This window comes from Lichenostomus cassidix, chromosome Z (assembly GCF_008360975.1).
Source record: "Lichenostomus cassidix isolate B80296 chromosome Z, HeHo_3.0, whole genome shotgun sequence".
Classification (NCBI taxonomy): domain Eukaryota; kingdom Metazoa; phylum Chordata; class Aves; order Passeriformes; family Meliphagidae; genus Lichenostomus; species Lichenostomus cassidix.
The window spans coordinates 43,370,627-43,389,707 of NC_139511.1; the positions used below are offsets into that span (position 1 = coordinate 43,370,627).

Genomic DNA, 19,081 nt, shown 5'->3' on the forward strand with positions numbered 1-19,081 from the left:
CTGTCCTAAGCCTGCCACGTGTGCTTTCCTACACTCCTTCCAAACACACAGGAGACAGGACCCTGTCATACCTATCATTTTCAATATTTTTGCTTTGGCAAATAATCAGTAACAGATCAGTTATTGTCTTTACCCACCCATATCATTGCTGATATGGACCTTTTATTAAAGGAACACCAGTTTCTGAACTCCAGGCTGGTTTGGAAAATTGCATCAGATGTAGTGGTTTTTACTGACTGAAAGCTATACAAAATGTAAACTGTAAGTGGTACTTACAGACAAGCTGTCTACTACCATTTTACAATGAATTTAAAAGAAAACTTACACATTGAGTTTTTCCAAGTTCTTTTGGGCATTCTGTTTTTCTCTCTCATATGCATTTTCTAACCCTTTGAACTCTTTCTTGAGCATTTCTAAATCTGAAAGAGCTTCTGCTCGTCTGTTCTTTTCCACATGCACAGCTTCTTCAAGTTCTCGAATTCTTAACTACACCAAGTGATAAGGAAAGCAATTAAAGCAAGTTAGGAAAGACTAACATGATCTTTTAGTGCTGTTCTATGGCCTGTTCTGCTTTACTCTAGAGTATATTCTATTAATTTGTTATAGAAGCATATACACATGTAAAAAACTTTGAACACATGTAAAAATGTAGGAATATGTACAGTTCAAAACAAAGACAAATAAACATGCTGATGAAAAGTACCTTCTGTTCTCATTTAGAGGTGTCTGGATTATCCCATTTTCAATAATTATTAATACTGAAGCTTTCCAGAGGAATTCAAATGTTTAAATAGACTCATGAAATGTGGGACTGACAATAAAGACTACATTTTCTCTCTGAACAAAGCACACTTCAAACTTATTCATGTATATCAACAAGGAAAAAGACTTTATCAGTTATTCACCCAGAAAACATAACTAAGGAATGTTATCCTCTCAGTTCCTTTGTATAGTGCAGAAACAGAGAGGAAATTAAACAAACTAAGTCTTTTCTACTAGTTTAATTATCACTTTTAAAATTTAAGTGCCTGTACATACACAAGATCATAACAAGAAAATAACTGCTTTTTTTTTGTTACTCAGAAAATAGGATAAAAAAGGATACCAAATTCCGGCTTTTTTTGCTTCGTTTTTTGAAAGTCCAGTACGCTTGTTAACTAACGTGATATTACTACAAATATGATATTACTAAGCAATCACCATTTAGATTTTTGGATTTTTTTTAATAAACCATAATTCCTTTATTGAGTCCAACACTGCGTGATACAGTTTAAGAATAGAAAAATTTAATGTTCAAGTATATATACTAGATGTATTCATGAACTCAATCATTACTGGTAACATCAAGTATCGTAACTTAGAAGCTGAAATGTACCCTGAGAAATTATTTTTGAAACTGCAGCTTCAAGATGCATTATGCTCTCACTCCTAGAGATGCTAGATGCATACACTGTATCTCCAAACTGATCTAAGTGCCCATTCAGAAGATACAGGGCAGGGTATTTAAACAGCAGTATAGTGTTTAACTATTGCAAAACATTTCCTTTTTCCTCACTGTTTAAATGCTACTGGGAATTCTCGAACTTACAAGTGTGATATCTTATTTTATTATTTATTCTAATAACTTTAAAGTTCCCTAAAAAGCACATATTCTTCTAGTCTGTCCTTTTACATATTAGTTTTTATGATTTTGACACTTGTTTTAATAAATGTTAGTGGTTTCACTGCAGCAAATGTTAATTTTTCAGAGAATTGTGCCTTCATAACTTCCTCAACTGTTTTACTGAAAGCTTCTATAAAATATTTTACAAAAAGTTTACCTGGATGATCTCTGAAGTAAAATTGGATGCTAAATATGCTGCTCTCTCTGCTTCAATGCTTTCTTCCAATTTCTTTGTTCTCTCTGCAGCGGCCTAAAAGTATATTTTGAGGATATTTAAGTCCAGAGAAACGATAACATGACACCAAGTTCATTCAGCTCATTAAGTATATTAGGACTCCATACACCCACCTGATAAATCTGCACTACTTTGGAACTGTGACAATTCATAACAAGGAACACATATAAAAATAGTTTTTATACATATAATTAAATTTATATTTTCTATTTAGTTAAATTAATTGATGTAGCATTATCCTACTGCTGCATTTTTTATAATCAAGAGAACTACAGCTAGGGTTGGAAAGCAGAAAGACCAAGTTAAATATTCTATTTATTGCCTGTTTCTTCACCTGACGCAACATAACCACAAGCTGTATGTTCTCAAATAGAATGAGGTATCAATAGAGCACCTACAATTTCATACATAAGACATGATCCACAGAGAAGATTCTTCAAAAATTTATCTGCTTTATGTGTAATTTCAAAAAAACACAAATACTGCCACTGTACTTTCATATTGCTAAGATAATTCTTATAAATGAGAATGTCTTCAAAAAGGGTAAGAACCCAGGAAACTACTCGCCCATCAGCCTTCACCTCAGTCCCTGGAAAGATGATAGAATGCCTCCTTCTGGATGCCATCCGTACCAACATGGAGAACAAGAAAGTGATCAGAGAAGTCAGCATGGATTCAGCAAAGGGAAATCATGCTTAGACAACCTGATTGCCTTCTATGATGGGAAAACTACCTAGATGGATGAGGGAACAGCAGTGGATATTGTTTACCTGGACTTCAGCAAGGCATTCAACACTGTCTCCCACAACATCCTATGGACAAAGTAGGATGAGTGGACTAGATGAGTGGACAGTGAGGTGGATTGAGAACTGCCTTGAATGGAGATCTCAGAGTTGAGGCCTGTCACTAGTCGTGTCCCCCAGGGCTCCATAGTGGGCCTGTTATTGTTTAAGTTCTCCCTCAGTGACTTGGATAAAGAGGCAGATGCCTCCTCAGCAAGGTCATTGAAGGCACAGAGCTGGGAGCAGTGGCCAATAGCCCAGAGGGCTGTGCAGCCCTTCAGAAGGGCCTCAGCAGGGTGGAGAGATGGGCAAAGAAGAACTGTCTGAGATTCAACAAAGGCAAATGCAGGGTCCTGCACTGGGGAGGAATAGCCCCAGGAACCAGCACAGGCTGGGGCTGATCTGCTGGGAAGCACCTCTGTGGAGAAGGAGCTGGGGGTCCTGGTGGACCAAAAGGTGTCCATGAGCCAGCAGTCTGCCCTGGTGGCCAAGAAGGCCAATGGTGTCCTGGGGTGCATTAGGAGGAGCACTGCCAGCAGGTCAAGGGAGGTGATCCTGCCCCTGTATTCAGCCTTTGTGAGGCACATCTGGAGTGCTGTGTCCAATTCTGGGCTCCTCAGTATAAGAGAGACATGCAGCTGCTGGAGCTGGTCCAGCAGAAGGCTAGAAGGATGATCAGAAAACTAAGGATCATTTCTCTTAGGAGGAAAGGCTGAGATGGTTGGGCCTGCTTAGCCTCGAGAAGAGACGACTGAGAGGGGACCTAATCAGTGTCTCCGAGTATCTAAAGGGAGGGTGTCAGACGATGGAACCAGGCTCTGCTCAGTGATGCTGAGCAATAGCAAAAGGGACAACAGCCAAAAACTGATGCACAGAAGTTCCACCTGAACTTGAGGCAGAACTTCACTGTGCAGTGACTGAGCACTGGAACAGATTGCCCAGAGAGGTTGTGGAGTCTCCCTCACAGAAGATATTCAAGAACTATCTGGACATAATACTGTGCCATGTGCTCTGAGATGACTCTGATTCAGCAGGGAGGTTGCATCAGATGGACCACCCACTGAAGTCCCTTCCAACCTGACCCATTCCGTGACTCTGTGAAAAATAGCTTGATTAAAACACTTCTTATTCTCTTCGTATTATTCCTTCCAAACATCAGCTCCTAATCTCCTTTACCCCTAATAGAGAATTAGTAAACTATGTTCTGCTTCAGTTTGGAAGGATTCCTTAGCATCCTCCCACAGATGAATATCTGTCAACAAGATGGTTTTACTCAAAAATACTGCCAGCCTATTAAAAGTGGTCAGTCAACAACAAATACAAGTGATGTGGATTTCACTTGTTTTTGAAAACATTTTAGAAGTCTGAAAACAATTCTATTTTAAGTTTGACAGGAGACAAAGGAAACAGTGAGGAAGGTACTTATCACAACATTTGGAGTGGGAAATCTAACTTTAAAAAAATAAATTACATTAGTCACTGAGAATATTTCACTACATACCCTAAAAAGCAAAAACACTTTTCTGTCTTTGGCTGGTTTGTTAAAGTGTCTGTTTTTACAGGAAACACTGAAATGCAAAAAAGTGATTCTGCAAGTCATGTTTTCAGGCACAACATACTAATTCACAAGTTCTGTACTTGTCTTATTTTAGTCTTATTTTATTTCCTGAGCACCTATCCAAAGTAGAACTATGCCTCCATCTCAGCCTCAGTCCAGCTGAAACCCGAGAGGCAAAGCATCATCAAAGTGGTTAACTTATCCTCTCAAATGGAAGCCCCAAGAACCTAGTGGCTAGATTTTATCAGTCTCAAGATGAAAAATAAAAACTGAAATAACACGTAATAGCTTGAATGAGGGCATTTGCAAGATAAAAACTGGGGCGATCAGATTCTCCCAAACAGAACATAGAAGTATCAGTTCTTGGTATAGTTCTTTAAAAGAAGAGTCTGTCTTCCTGAGCTAACATGATGGACACTAAATGCAAGGACAAACAATGTAGTCCAAAAAAACCACAAACTCACTGAAATATAGAAATACCAGTTCTAAGAAAATCCTGGGACAGTAAGCGCAGAAGGCAGGAGCAGGCAGACATCTGTAAGAAGTGCCAACATACCACTCTTTTGATTTCTGAAGTAGGAGCAATTTCATTTAAACAGTAACATTTTTAGATGTTTCCTGTGCTTGAGCTGCCACAAGTCACCGAACAATTAACTTGTGGAAATAGTGTGCCTACTAAAAAAAGCACTGGCAAAAATTAGCATTTCAGCCACAGACATTTCTGATGATCTCTGGAATAGGAGAAACATCTCCTTTTTGCAAACAGAACAGTATGTCTAGCCTGCTGGAAAAGAGTTATGAATGCTCTCCATAACAAAAGAAGAACCAGATGTACCTGACAGGTATCCACTGGAAAGTATTCAAATAGATTCAAGACAGCATACACAGAAAAATTATATTAGAAACTAGAAATCAAGCTTTGATAGGTAAGTATCATCTTAAAGATCATAACCCTATATAAAGGCATGAGAAAAGTGACTTTTTCAAAACTGAGGTTTCTTCCTAAAGTTAAACACATCAATGCCTTATTCTTGCTTTTGAAGTTCCTCCTCTCTTAGAGTTTGATTCTTTAAAGCTTTGCCTCATACCAATAGTTTGTTACAATTTTGATTTTTAAAATCTTGTTTCAATTAGTTCACTGTAACTCCAAGAGCCAGGGAAAGAAATGAAATGTCTTTTGATTCAAGATAAGTCACTGTCAGAGATCTGACAGAACGACCACTAATTTATCGTATTATTAGAAACCAAAGATGAAGAGTAAACTGTGCTCTTTCCAAAAGTCTCAGATTACTCAGGCAAACCTTAATCTAATTTTACCAGTCTACATTCTACACCCAGAAGATAGGATGCTTAAAAGAGCTTGCAAAAAAACTACATATGTGAACTGAGGAAGTCATTTAGATGTTGACTGTGGAGCAATGAATATTCTTTTTCCTCTGCTCTGTGATTAGCTTGCTGAAGCTTATGGTTCACTATAGCAAATTTAAACCAAGTCAGATGCCAGCAAATCATTGAGAAATTAGTCAGGGAAAAAAAAAAAACTTCATGGGAGATATCAAACCAGGCCCTACCACTTACACATGGCTAAGCAATACATAGTTATTAATATAAAGAAATTCATATTTGCTTAGATTGCTCTAAGGAAAAGAATCTCGGTATTTCTGTCTATCAAACTGCACATCAGCCATAGAACTTGCACCTGGATTTGAAGCTGAGTCTGAAGACTCAGCTGGGAAGAACACAGTGGCAGCTAAATGCCATATAGAAAATCTATTCTATTTTGCTGATAAAGGTTCAAACAGGCTGTACTGATACCCACATGCACTTCCCTTCACAGTGAGAAGCTGCATGATCCACCAGTGAGAACAATCCATTACACATTCTGTGAATGGAAGAAAAATGTCAGGGATGAATCTAACCTGTAAAACCATGGTAAAAATTCCAGAAAGAGAAACAGGAAGGAGTTTTGCTTTCCTGTCTGACAAACAGAAAGACCCTGCCATCAGAATCATGTTAAGACAGGCAAACCTTTTCGAATCAAATGAAAGATGAGAAAAATATTCTTAATGAACCACATGTCTGAAAACTTTACACAGTGCCTGTCTACAAAAAAGCAGCTATGTAAAAACAATCTAGAGCAAGCTTGCAAGCCACAGATATCCAGATCATAGGCTTGTATCTGGGAGTCAAATGGGAAAACCTTCTGGTTTAACATGGAAAGCTTCTTGTCAGGTACAAAACCATCCCAAGGGAGGACCAAAAAGTGAGTTCTCCACTGATTACAAAGTGTTTGCTTATTCAACATTGAAAATACTGGTTATTCAACAAGATTCAATCACTTGTTACTTTCCTGCGCACCTAACAAGACATATGAAGGCAGACATCTTACTTAAGATAGCAGACAACAAGCTCATGGAATTTCCGAACTTTCCTTAGATTTTCAAGCTAATTGATTTCAGCCTTAATTTAAAGAACAAAGATACCTGGGATCAGTTTCCCTGACAGCACAGACAGAATTGTGACTTCTGAGAAACAATAAATAAAAGTGATGAAGAAAAATTCAATGCCAGCATTTACACTTGTGGACAAACATGCTTAATGTTTACTTTAATCTCTTAAGGTTCAATCATTTTTTCAGTGTCCTGTTGCATATCAACGCTAATGTGGTTTCTAGGAGACAATTTCTGCATGCTTACAGTTTGCAATATCATTTTCCAAGCTGTCTTTTGTGGCTTCCACTTTTCTGTCCCTCACACTTGCTCCAAGTACTGCAATGTTGTGAATACTGGTGTACTCCATACTGAAAACCTTAATTTAGTATCCTAGATGATACATTGTGCAATACCACATTTGTTGTTTGACATTTGCATTTACATAAAAATACCCTTTATCAAATAAGCAACAAAGAAAACAGGAGGGGAAAAGAAAAAGAAAGATACATTCACAACAGTTACCGAATTTAGATACAGTAATGGAGGTAATTTTTCTCATCTGCTTCAATTTAAACCACTTCTGCAAGATGTTTCAGTTATCACGATACTTACACTTACCCAAGGCTGAGGTCCAACCACTATGTGAAATGCTCAGCCAAGATAAAGTTTTAAGTGAAGAGGACACACATGTACCTCATATCTGGATCACCATTCAACCATTCTGTTCATGTGTTTCCATAGCAAGACTCAGATCTTTTCCCTACTTAAAAGCATTTCCCTATGAATCATTGCTCAAACCAGGGGGTCTAAATACATCTCTGGGAGATGTGCTTACCAATTCCACCTAGTGTTAGAAATGCTGATACCTCTTGATCATGGTAAGGTGGAGCCACCTCCTGTCCAGAAAATAAACAACCTTTTAGTAGCTGTAAAGTTACTTAAATACAAACAATTCTTAACCGCTGAAGTAAATGTTCTTTCAGCCTGACAGAGTATGGCCAACCCTCAGTGTACACATTTCCTGAACTTAAAGTCTAGAGAAACATGGCTCAGTGACAGAATAGCCATGCTTGACCTGCATGACACTGGATAAACAATTACACTGGCATGGGAGCTACAAGGTAAGCCATATTCTTGACTTTACCTTAAAGAAAGGGCAAAACCAACTAGGACTGCTAAACTGATAGTTGGGTTGCCTTTGGATAAAGTCCGAGTGTATTGCAATCTGCCACTTAGTTGCAGCCGGAGAAGCCATCTGAGCTGCACTCCATTTCTAAAGTCCACTACAGGGGAAGGACGTCTCTTTTGGTTCCCACACTCAGTAGACAGTAATGACCTCAACAGCACCGAACTGACACTGTTACTCTATACATGCACATAGACAAGACTCATGGGACTTGTTGCTAGCGCCTCCTGAGGGCTACATAAAACACTATTGAAACAACTTTGGTCAGAAAGTAAGACAAGACTAACCAGTCTTGAAACAGGACTTCAATAATATCATGGCACAGGAGATTACGAAGAGGAAGAGAGGAAGTTCATCAGCACAGAATCATAGAATAGTCTGTGTGTGAAAGAACATTAAAAATCACTTTCCACTAAGCCACATAGCTCAAAGCCCCATCCAACCCAGCCTTGAACACAGCCAGGGATGGGGCATCTACAGCTTCCCTGGGCAACGTCTTCCAGTGCCTCACCAGCCTCACAGTAGAGAAATTACTCATAATATCTAATCTCAACCTACTCTCATTTACAGTCATTCCCCCTTGTTCTTCTACCACTACATGACTGTAAATTACAATGTCCTTCTCCAGCTTTTTTGTAGGCTCCGTTTGGTTTTGGAAGGCTGCTATAAGGTATTGCCAGAGCCTTCTCCTCAGCTTCTCCTCTCCAGGCTGAACAGTCCTAACTCTCCCAACTGGTCTTTACTGGACAGGTGCTCCAGTCCCCTGACCATCTTTGTGGCTCTCCCTCCTATGGGCTCACTCCAACAGGTCCATGTCCTTCATATGTTGGGCCCCCCAGAGCTGATGCAGCACTGCAGGTGAGGTCTCACCAGAGCAGAGCAGAGGGGTAGAATCCTCTCCCTCACCCTGCTGGCCATGCTGCTTTGGGTGCAGCCCAGGATGCAGATGGGTCTCTGGGCTGCAAGTGCACATTGCTAGGCCATGTCCAGCCTCTCATCCCCACCAGCACCCCCCCAAGTCTTTTCCCACAGGGCTCTCACTCCATTCTCTGTGTAGCCTCTGTTTGTGGTTGGGATTTCCCTGAGCCAGATGCAGCACCATGTATTTTGGCCTTGTTGAACTTCATGAGGTTTGCACACACCCACCTCTCAAGCCTGTCAAGGTCCCTCTGGATGGAATCCCTGCCCTCCAGTGTGTCAACTGCACCACACAGCTCAATGTTGTCATCAAACTTGTTGAGGGTGCACTTGATCCCACTGTCCATGTCACTGACAAAGATGTTAAAAAGCACCGAAACCACCCCCTGGTTGACTGCTCTCCACTTGGACATCGAGCTATCAACCACAACCCTTTGAGGGGGACTATCCAGGTCAATTCCTTATTTACCAAGTGTTCCAGCCATCAGATCTATGTCTCTCCATTTGAGAGACACAGATGTTGTACAGGACAGTGTCAAATGCTCTGAAGAACAACCTTGTCGCTGGAGAAATATAACATTGGAGCCACCACAGAGCTACCATTACAAAATGTGCAGTGCTTAGAATCCTCTATGTAGTACTAAATATTTTTATCTAGAGAAAGTATACCTCTTCAGACATACATATATAAGCATACTACATACTAAGCATGCAGTAATTCATATATGAAAGTGACCGTAGCTAGAATTCCTAGATGACGGTTATGCATTGTGGAGACACTAGAAAGCAGAAAACAAAGTAGGGGTAAGCTGTCATGAAGTGTGCAGTCACAGAGGACAAACCAATTAACAGTAAACTGACTGAGGAATGTGTCCTCTCTTGCACTGCTGGGAGCTTTTGCAAGTCTTTCAGATGAGAACCACAATTTACATAACAGTGCAGTTCATAATGAAATTACAGAAACAAGGAGAAAAAAACCCTAAATGTAAGTTTGAAGACTTGGTGGCTTCAGTTCTGTTTTCAACTGTGATCTAAATTTCATGTTTCACTGACTCAGACGGAGTGAGAAATAAGCCCACAGCCTTTAAGTACTGCATATACATACACCTCATACAAATAGAGATATTAACCATTCCCCAAGTCCTCTTTGTAGTCATCTCCCCATCACAACAGCATTACCAAGCTAATACAAGCATCCATGTTTAGCACCACGTGGAAAGGTCACTATACATACCAGAGGCAGGGGCAATGTGAAAGCTAAGGGAATGATCTTTAAACGGAAACTATAAGTCTCAGGAATATGACAAGATACTCAGTCTCAGAAAATAAACAGACCAAGTTATGGAACATTTTTCAGGCCTCATGAGAAAGACTAAAAAATTTTGAGAGACCTTGAGCTTCATTTTACTAAGAGTTGGCAACCTCAACCACATAAAAACTAATAGAAAATCATTACACTTCTGTGAACAAGACAAAGAGTTTGGAATTAATGAACTAATAATTTTATTTCTAGTGGTAAAATCCACATTGTTGTCACAAAACTAATTTTCCACCCATCTCTTTGAGTGGACACATCACAAGAAACACTATTTTTATATAAAAATTGCTCTGTATTTCCCAAGAATCCTCATTAGCAATTGAGCTAAAGACTAAAATAAAAGACACTGGTTCTGGAATATTGATTATCATAAATAGTATCGTCTTGAAGAGTTCAATAGCAACAGATCAACAATTTCTTTGGCTACTGATTGTTAAGCTAAAGAGGAAGAATGATATTTGAGGTTCCCAATCTCAATTTCTCTGGCACAGTGTGTTTTCTGTTTCAGAAGGGCTCCAAGTCTATGCAATGGCACAGCACATTGGTATCACTGTGCACTGGAAAACTAACAGGTAAGACAGTGCACCAACAACTCTCTTTCAACTGAAAAGTCCACAGAAATTTACCATTATTCTTTCTCTTAATTTCTAACTCTGGAAACTAGAAATTTCCTCTTTTAGACCATGATCATTTGACCATTGATTACTCATCAATGAAGGATAAAACCAGACTAATATTTCAAGGAAAAAAAAAGAAGAAAAAAAAAAACAAAACAGGGGGGCAGGCAGGATTTTTGCACATTGCCTTCTTTATAATAGTCTATTGGATACAATTCTTCATATGAGTGTCATTGTACTAAAAGAAAAAATTCTAAATGTAACATTTCCTTCCATTACCAAAACCCAAGTGTTTTCCCATGGATTTCTCCTATATCCAGCAGAGGGTAGCAAAAGAACAGATCTGAACTCCAGAGAAAGTTCATTGGTTACCAAGAAGCAGTGCATATTAAAAGATTTTAAGATTGGGTTTTAAGTAGAATTACACTATCACAATCATCTTAAGAAGCTTTCTCTCATCAACAAGAACTTAAGTACACATTTGCTAACCAAATGACCTTTAACATGAGGTACTCAGCATGGAAACCGAAGTCATGTATCCTATATACATCAATTTCAATCTATAAGCTAAAAACTCTGTGAAGAGAGATAAAAAAATACAGGGCTACTTCATGAAAGTATGTAGAACATTCTCTCTGAGGTGTACTGCTTTAAGGCTTCTACTTCTAAATGGAAATTTAGCTTCAAAGCTGGTATCATGACCCACTTAGTGGATGAAGGAAATTGTGGATGTTACCTATCTAGACTTTAATAAAGGCTTTGACCCCATTTCCCACAGCATACTCCTGGAGAAACTTGCTGCTTATGGTGGGGGTGAGTACACCATTTGCTAGGTAAAGAACTAGCTGGATGACAAGGCCCAGAGAGTGGTGGGAATGGAGATACATCCAGCTGGCACTCAGCCATCAATGAAGTTCCCCAGGGCTCAGTATTGGGGCCAGTCCTGTTTAACATCTTTATTGATGATGTGGATGAGGGGATTGAGTGCACCTCATTTTCACATGACACCAAGCTGCGTGGAAGTGTTGATCTACTGAGCAGAAGGAGGGCTCTGCAGAGGGAGCTTGAATGGCTGGAGAGATGAGCCAAGACCAACAGCATGACGTTCAACAAGGCCAAGTGCTGAGTCCTGCACTTTGTCCACTACAACCCCAGCCAGCACCACAGGCTGGGGACAGAGTAGCTGGAAAGTGGCCTAGCAGAAAAGGACCTGGGGGTGCTGGTGACAGCAGCTGAATACGAGCCAGGGTGTGCCCAGGTGACCAAGAAGGCCAATGGCACCCTGGCCTGGATCAGCAATAGTGTGGCCAACAGGACCAGGGCAGTGATTGTGCCTTTGCACTCAGCACTGGTGAGGCCACACCTCAAATCCTTTGCTCAGTTCTGGGCCTCTCAATTCATTGGGGAAGGACATTGAGGTGCTGGAGCATGTCCAGAGAAGAGCAGTGGAGCTGGGGAAGGGTCTGGGGCAAGTTCTGTGAGGAGTGGCAGAGAGAAATGAGGGCGTTTAGCCTGGAGAAAAGGAGGCTCAGGGGAGACTACCTACAACTGCCTGAAAGTAGGTTGTAATAAGGTGGGGGTCAATCTCTTTTCCCAGGTAATAAGTGACAGGATGAGAGGAAATGGCCTCAGCTTGTACCAGTGAAAGTTTAGATTGGATATGAGAAGAAGAATTCCTCACAGCAAGAGTTGCAAAGCTTTGGAATAGGCTGCCCAGGGAAGTGATTCTATCACCATCTACAAAGTTACTATTGTAAGCCCTTTCAGACAATTACACATGTGCAATTTTCTTTTAAGATGGTACAGTGAGATGCAAGCTGACAAAAGGGTATGTATTGAAGTCTAACCTAGTTTGTTTTTTTATTCAAAGACTTGTGCTAATATTCTTTAATTTTCACACGCGAGAGATTTCATCACATACTTTTCCTTAATCACTGCTTAAATAGCTACCCTTAACATTAAATAGCACAAGACTCATTTTTCTGTAGACTGAAAATGTTTTCTTACATTACCAAGATATTGAGAAATTTAAAAGAGTTTAACAAAAATTAAGAAGCCAAGAAAATACTTTATCTGATTGTGGTTATTAGGTAGCATTCCCTGATAAGACCATCATTAGGGTATAGCAATTATACATTTTCAAGGAACTGAGTGCTTTCTTTTCGAATTTACAGATGGTGGGTATATTCAACAAAAATATTTAGAAAGATAAATAATATGCTGACTTGTTCTTCCTCCTTTCAGCTCATGACTTCTCTGTTAGTATGTGAAAAGCCATGAAGTCACAAGAGTCCTTATTCAGGTACTTGTAAGCAAAACTCTGTCTTTTAAAAGGGCTATTGGAACGCCACAGTATGCAACACTTTCCAACTGAAGGCAATTCCACCTAGGCCAGTAAGTGCAGCTCACAATACATGACAATAGATTTCCTGTAGAATTCTTTGAGAGCACAAAGGTCTACCTTGTTGGTCAATAAATCAGTGGTTTTAGTTGATGAGCTTTGATCTTCCCTGTAGGAATTTTCTTTTGTGCTTCATCTTTAATGCAGAACTCTACCTACCTAGAAATCAATGCTTTAAACATTTCTTTCGCCTTTAAGAGAAAAACAACAGAAAAAAACCACAGCTGAAAACTATGTCACTTGTTCCTTTCAGGGCTCACAGTTTTTTAGATGTGACACTATTTAAATTCACTGCAGAAAATATTTAAAGATGCCTTTGGTAGAAAACATACATCGATAAAGAATTGTCCACTCACTGCGCTTTTCTGCAGTAACAAATGTTCTACCAAGAAACTCTTCATCCAGACTGTACATACAGATAACATAGGTACTAGAAAGCCTATCAGTGGACAAATAAAATATTGAAACTTAGGAGGACACTAGCAGCTTAGTGTAAACAGAATATTTAAAAGATATTAGTCTCTAAGACTAGAGACTTCTCAACCATAGATGTCACTCAACAGACAGGAAAACTAAACCTGCAGTAACTAACTCTAGATAGGAAGAGGCTGCTCCAAGACCACTGTGATCTTCCAGTATGCTATTCCCTCATCTAGCACAACATCTGGCAATTTTTGCAGCTCCAGCAGATTCTCCCCCAGAAATCCAATAAACCAAAATATAAGATGAGAGACAAATTAAAACATTTAGATTTCCTAACATAAAGTTAGCCGTGTTTTCACGCTTACATAAAACCTTTTCCTATTTGCTGTTCAAACACAAGTCTCAAGTCAGGTTCACAATGTAAGTGGCATTACCTGCTCAGCCTTTTCTGCAAAAGAGATGTTCAATATTTTATTCATCAAGTACTTAGAATTCCAGCCTCACTGGAAGGTTTCATCCCTCAAAAATGAAATCACTCAGTGTCAGTGCTTGTTGAGACTAATAGCAATAGTCAAAAAGCCTTACTTCAAGGTCCTGTTTAAGTTTCTTCTCTCTTTCAGAGCTGCATTGAAGTTCATTGGCCTGGCATCTCAGCACCTCATTACAGCCACTGTGCTCCACCTCCACATCTCTCAATTTCTTGTGTATATTTTGCAGTTCATTATTCAGCTTCTAGAAAAAAAAGGCATGAAGACTTTTTCTAAGATAAAGTATTATAGTACAGTGATCAAAAGAGGAAAGATTGCATCAGAACAGGCTATTAAAATCTAGTATGTCCGCACATTTCAACCATTTACCAACAATAGATATGCTCTTCATTCACCACCAGGTAAATATGTGTTGGCTCAAAACTCTCTATGAACATGACCTTCTGCAGTAATACTAAAATCAGAGGCAATTCTCCACAAGAAATCTTTCTCTAAAGGAGTTCAAGGCTGTTCCTCCAATCTGTTCCCTCCCACAGCTCAATGGCAATGGTAGAGAGGGAAACAGTTAAGTGCATTTGATGAAATGATACATAGACAGAAGTTTTATCTTGTTATTATTTTAACTGTTAGAACTTCCAATCAAATCAGACATTCATTGAAAGTTACTCACATAGACTAAATATTATTAATTTCTAAAATTCTGAGGACTTTTCTGTATAGAAACTGAATTAAAAAATTAGCTACTTGAAGTTCTTGGAAAGATAAAATTACTAAGCTGTTCCCCACCACAATTTCTGCTTTTGGAAGTTGAACCAAGCCACAGGTTGGTGTAATTACTAACACTATTGGACTCAGCAGCTTTGTGGAGTAACTAGTACAAAATCCTCATTCACGCCACACCAGACGCAAAGGAAAGTAGCCAAATAATGAACTCCCAGTAGCCTAGCGCATATTTAAGCTGGAGATTCCAGACGCCTCAAAAAAGAATAGCTTTGGTCTAGTGGACAGGAGTAAGCTTTTCCATAACAAGCATCAGAAACAAGCTACAAATCCAGTGACTTAGCTGGAGGACCTTTGGAGAACCAATTACTTTCTCTGCAAAACACAGAAAGATTACTGTAAGTCCTCCTGTTCAATTATTCCTATCGTTTATCGTGGCAAGAGACATTCTGTGAAAATAAGCCAGTTGGTCTATAAATTCTGCTATTACGCTTACATCACATAATCTTGTTTCTGAAAATTACTAATCATGAGGCATCTGCAGAGCAGGGAGGAGAAGGAAAGGAAAATGAATTATTCATAAAGAAGATTGAAGTTTGACACAACCATGTTTATACATGAAGATCAAAGAAATATCTTTTCCAAAGTTTGGAAAAAAAAATTTAGAAGTTCTTCCAGGCTAAAGGTAGAAAGTTTTGGCCACTTAAACATTACAAGAAGGGAATCATGATTCCCTTATTAACACCTAGTGCTACTCCCTTATTACCAAATAGTAACTGAAAAAATTTATTTATTTTCTATTTTTTCATGCAGAGACACTGTGGCATGATTTTTTTTGGCATTCTCTGAAAAGGTAATAAGGAGCATGCCTGTGAAACAAGTGAATTAAAAAATAGGAACTTCAGTAAATCCAAATACTGCAAAAACAGTCTACTTGGATATGGATTGAATTTAAGGTAATCCCCTAACGTTGCCTGTAATACCAAGACAAGAGATGTCTTCCCTTCAGCATGCCAAAAAAAATATTTTTACACAAATTTACAATTACGCTTATCTTCACATTGCAGAGATACAGAAATATTTCTTTTCGGGTTTATCTTCCACATATTAACCAAAGTGAGCTGGGAAAAGTGCACATGAAATAAGTAATACACAGTTTGCTGAAAAGTACTACATCAAGACTTCAAAATAGTTTTTGCTGGAAATGAAGTTAACACTAGCAGAGTAAAACTGACACAAGTAATACATCAAGCTTGTTAAAAAAGTCAATATGACTTCAGAATCTTGAAGTCTCTGAACTTTTCGCACATGATATGACTGTGTCAGACTATTCCAGCAGTTACCTGCACTTGGAAGACTCAGAAACATACTTCACCATGCTAAAAAAACCCTTTATATATACATCTGTATCTGCAAGTAATATACACATTTACTATACATACACATTTGCTTATCAAAAACGTGGCTGGTTGGTTGGTTTAAAGCGTATATAAACACCACAATTGCACAAATAGTCTAAAGCAAAACGGAGTGCTTCTGTGAAGCAAAATTATATTCTGACTCACCACAAGATGATGCTATTGCACTTACTATCGAACTCCAACATCTTTTATCATGTACCAAACACCATGATAAGCACACTCAATATAGCACAATACAAACCTGTTAGAAAGCAAAGAGGACTACTTTTCCTCCCTGTCATAAAGACACATTTTAGTAGATTAAACTGACTTCATTTCTATGCCTACCTCAGCATTTTCATAGCCAAGTTCAGACTTGTTCACAAAGTGCTGCTTTGGAACCGGGATTTGCCAGGCACGCAAAGAATATTGCTTCTATGTACATATTAAGACCACTACACTTAGCTTTCATCTCATAATTCAAAATAACTATAAATTATTTAAAACGGGACTGTAAATACACAACACAAAAGACTGGAACACATCTGAAGATTTCATTTACAAACCGAGATGCATGTGATGTTTAGCTGCCAAGTTGAATCAACTAAACTTTCAAACAACTAAGACAGCCAAGATTTAACATTCACGTATGTATTTCTTATTTTCTGGAATTTTATAACTATATGTAACTATAACTTGGGTGATGGGCAAGGGAATGTTACAAAAAAAAAAAAAAGGGGGGAAAAAAAAAAGCAGAAAAACTCTTTTCAGTTGAACCAGATTTGAAAGTTTTACTATTCAAAGCATGTTAGGACTTGACACCTAGTAGTGAATCACATTTACTTTAGGAGTGAACAATTATATGGCTTTAGTACACTCCTCCAACCAAAACCTGCTTCTACAAACCACCTTCCACTTCTGAATAAACATACATTGACAAAGAACACAATGACCTAAGCACTCCATGTTCCTTTCGATTTGAGGATAAATACCACTTCTAAGAGTAAAGTACGCTTTTTAAAACATGGTTCTCTTCACACAGTACAAAACTCAATGAATGTGGCTTGTAAACAGTGTGTACTAGAGATGACAAGACCATTCCAAAACATTACCAACTTAACTCAGTCTACTGTTAGCCAGAACACATAGCCAAAGCTTTGCTCCTAGCCTGCTTTACCTGGCAACTCAAAAAGAACACTGTGTGTAAGAATGAGTTTCCTCATAGCCTAAACCTAAACCTGTTGAGGTTTTTAAGCATCGACTTTGAATGAAAACTGACTCATGTTTCTGTTTGTTTGAGAAAGGCATTAGAGTATCACCTGTCAATGAACTCACATCTTTTTCTCTGAAACCTTCTCTTTCTCTTTTTTTTTTAACTATTCCTTCACAGTTCTCTCAATTATTCTCTCAAAGTATTGTTCAACATATTTACAAAATTACTGAGGGGAGGAGAGAATTTCCTTTTTATCCTTCATTCAGAAAAAATTCAAATCAGTGGGATCCCTTTTCAACATCAGGTCTCCTGGTCATTAAATTAAACAACACAGTGCAACTCCTTCTGCAATCCATGCACAGAAACACTATTTATCCAAACACTACCTGATTTCTACTAGAGGTGTCATTACTGCACCACTCCTTCCAGATCATGCCTTCAAACAGCTGAAGAGCCAGTACACAGTACTCCTGAAATACATGCAATTAAGGGATTGTCTCTGCCATGTTTGTTTTGAGAGCTGCCTCTACAGGTACCATATAGAATCTGACCAAAAGCACTGTACCACAGTACAACAGGTAGATTTGATGTCAGAAATTGGCTATCAGGGATTGCTTAGTGTCATTTGGGAAGACTGGTACTGTCCCGGGCTTGGAACTCATTGGGCAGGCAGAAAGCAATCAGAAAATTTTCTACTGCTTGACCAATGCCCAGCCCAACTGAGACAAGTTTGTCACATCTTGAAAGGGCCTATAAAGGAAGAAAACACATTAAAAAGTTAATCTTTTAGCAGGAACTTGTTCTCAGCATACATCACGCAATGCACATGTCTATTAGCCTTAACAGAGCCTCTGCATACACTTCTTTTTATGAAGAATAACTACAGCTGAATACATTCTGCTCTTTCCTCAGACAGTATACTTACATAGCTAAGTTACAACATATTTAGCTTGTCATTTAAAAAGGCAAAAGACTAACTGAAGTACAGTGGTAATTGTTTGTGTCCCTGTGGAGCAGGTAAAAGTTAGGTATGTTCACTAAGCATTTTCACACCACAATGTTACATGATTTCTCAAAACGTATCTCAGTTTAGACTCAGTTTGACTGTTTAAAAAAAGTGTAAAAACAAGTTTATACTTTAATTACTTTTTACACCTTTAACACCCACAGGATTTATACATATCAGTGCAGCTTAACTTTGAAAATTACTTTTTACAGGAAATACAATAAAATGAATTATGGAAGAACAAAACCCCACACTCTAAAACAGATTATAAGACAATCTCTTAGTATTAGGTGATTTTTATCTAACCAAATGGCAGAATTTCCAACAATGCTTATTTTTCTTATATGGTATGGAGCGAATAATGTACAATGCCCAGCTGGAAAGCCCATCATCACTGTTCAAGCTCCCTGAAAGTATATAATCTTCATATTACGCCAATGATTTTCATATTCACATGCTGTCGGATGTCAGACTGGGGGAAGTAGCAGGGCAATTGAATCAGCGGGTCCTGGGTGTCCCTGATTTTACTAACTCAGCACTGTATGGCAGCGCAAATGGACTGTGCACTGGTAACTTGATTTATGCATTTACCATCAAAATCGGCCACAATACATTTCACCAAAGCAAGAAAGACTGTGACACACCAAGTGTAACTTTATAAGGCTATGTTCTTCAGAAATACTCTGCAGTATTTAGCTCATTGGGGGATTTTTTGCTAAAT

At 38.7% G+C, this 19,081-nt stretch overlaps 1 protein-coding gene across 1 annotated transcript in view; it reads right to left on the reverse strand.

The window, feature by feature from the left end:
• The window catches only part of CCDC171 (coiled-coil domain containing 171), a 160,889-nt gene that overhangs the window by 126,948 nt on the left and 14,860 nt on the right, over positions 1-19,081 (reverse strand). Inside the window, exons 6-8 of the mRNA XM_085042372.1 lie at positions 14,119-14,265; positions 1,821-1,913; positions 326-486 (exon numbers count right to left, since the gene is read on the reverse strand). Of these exons, the coding sequence (XP_084898498.1) occupies positions 326-486; positions 1,821-1,913; positions 14,119-14,265 (401 nt within the window). The remainder of the gene's footprint in view (positions 1-325; positions 487-1,820; positions 1,914-14,118; positions 14,266-19,081) is intronic.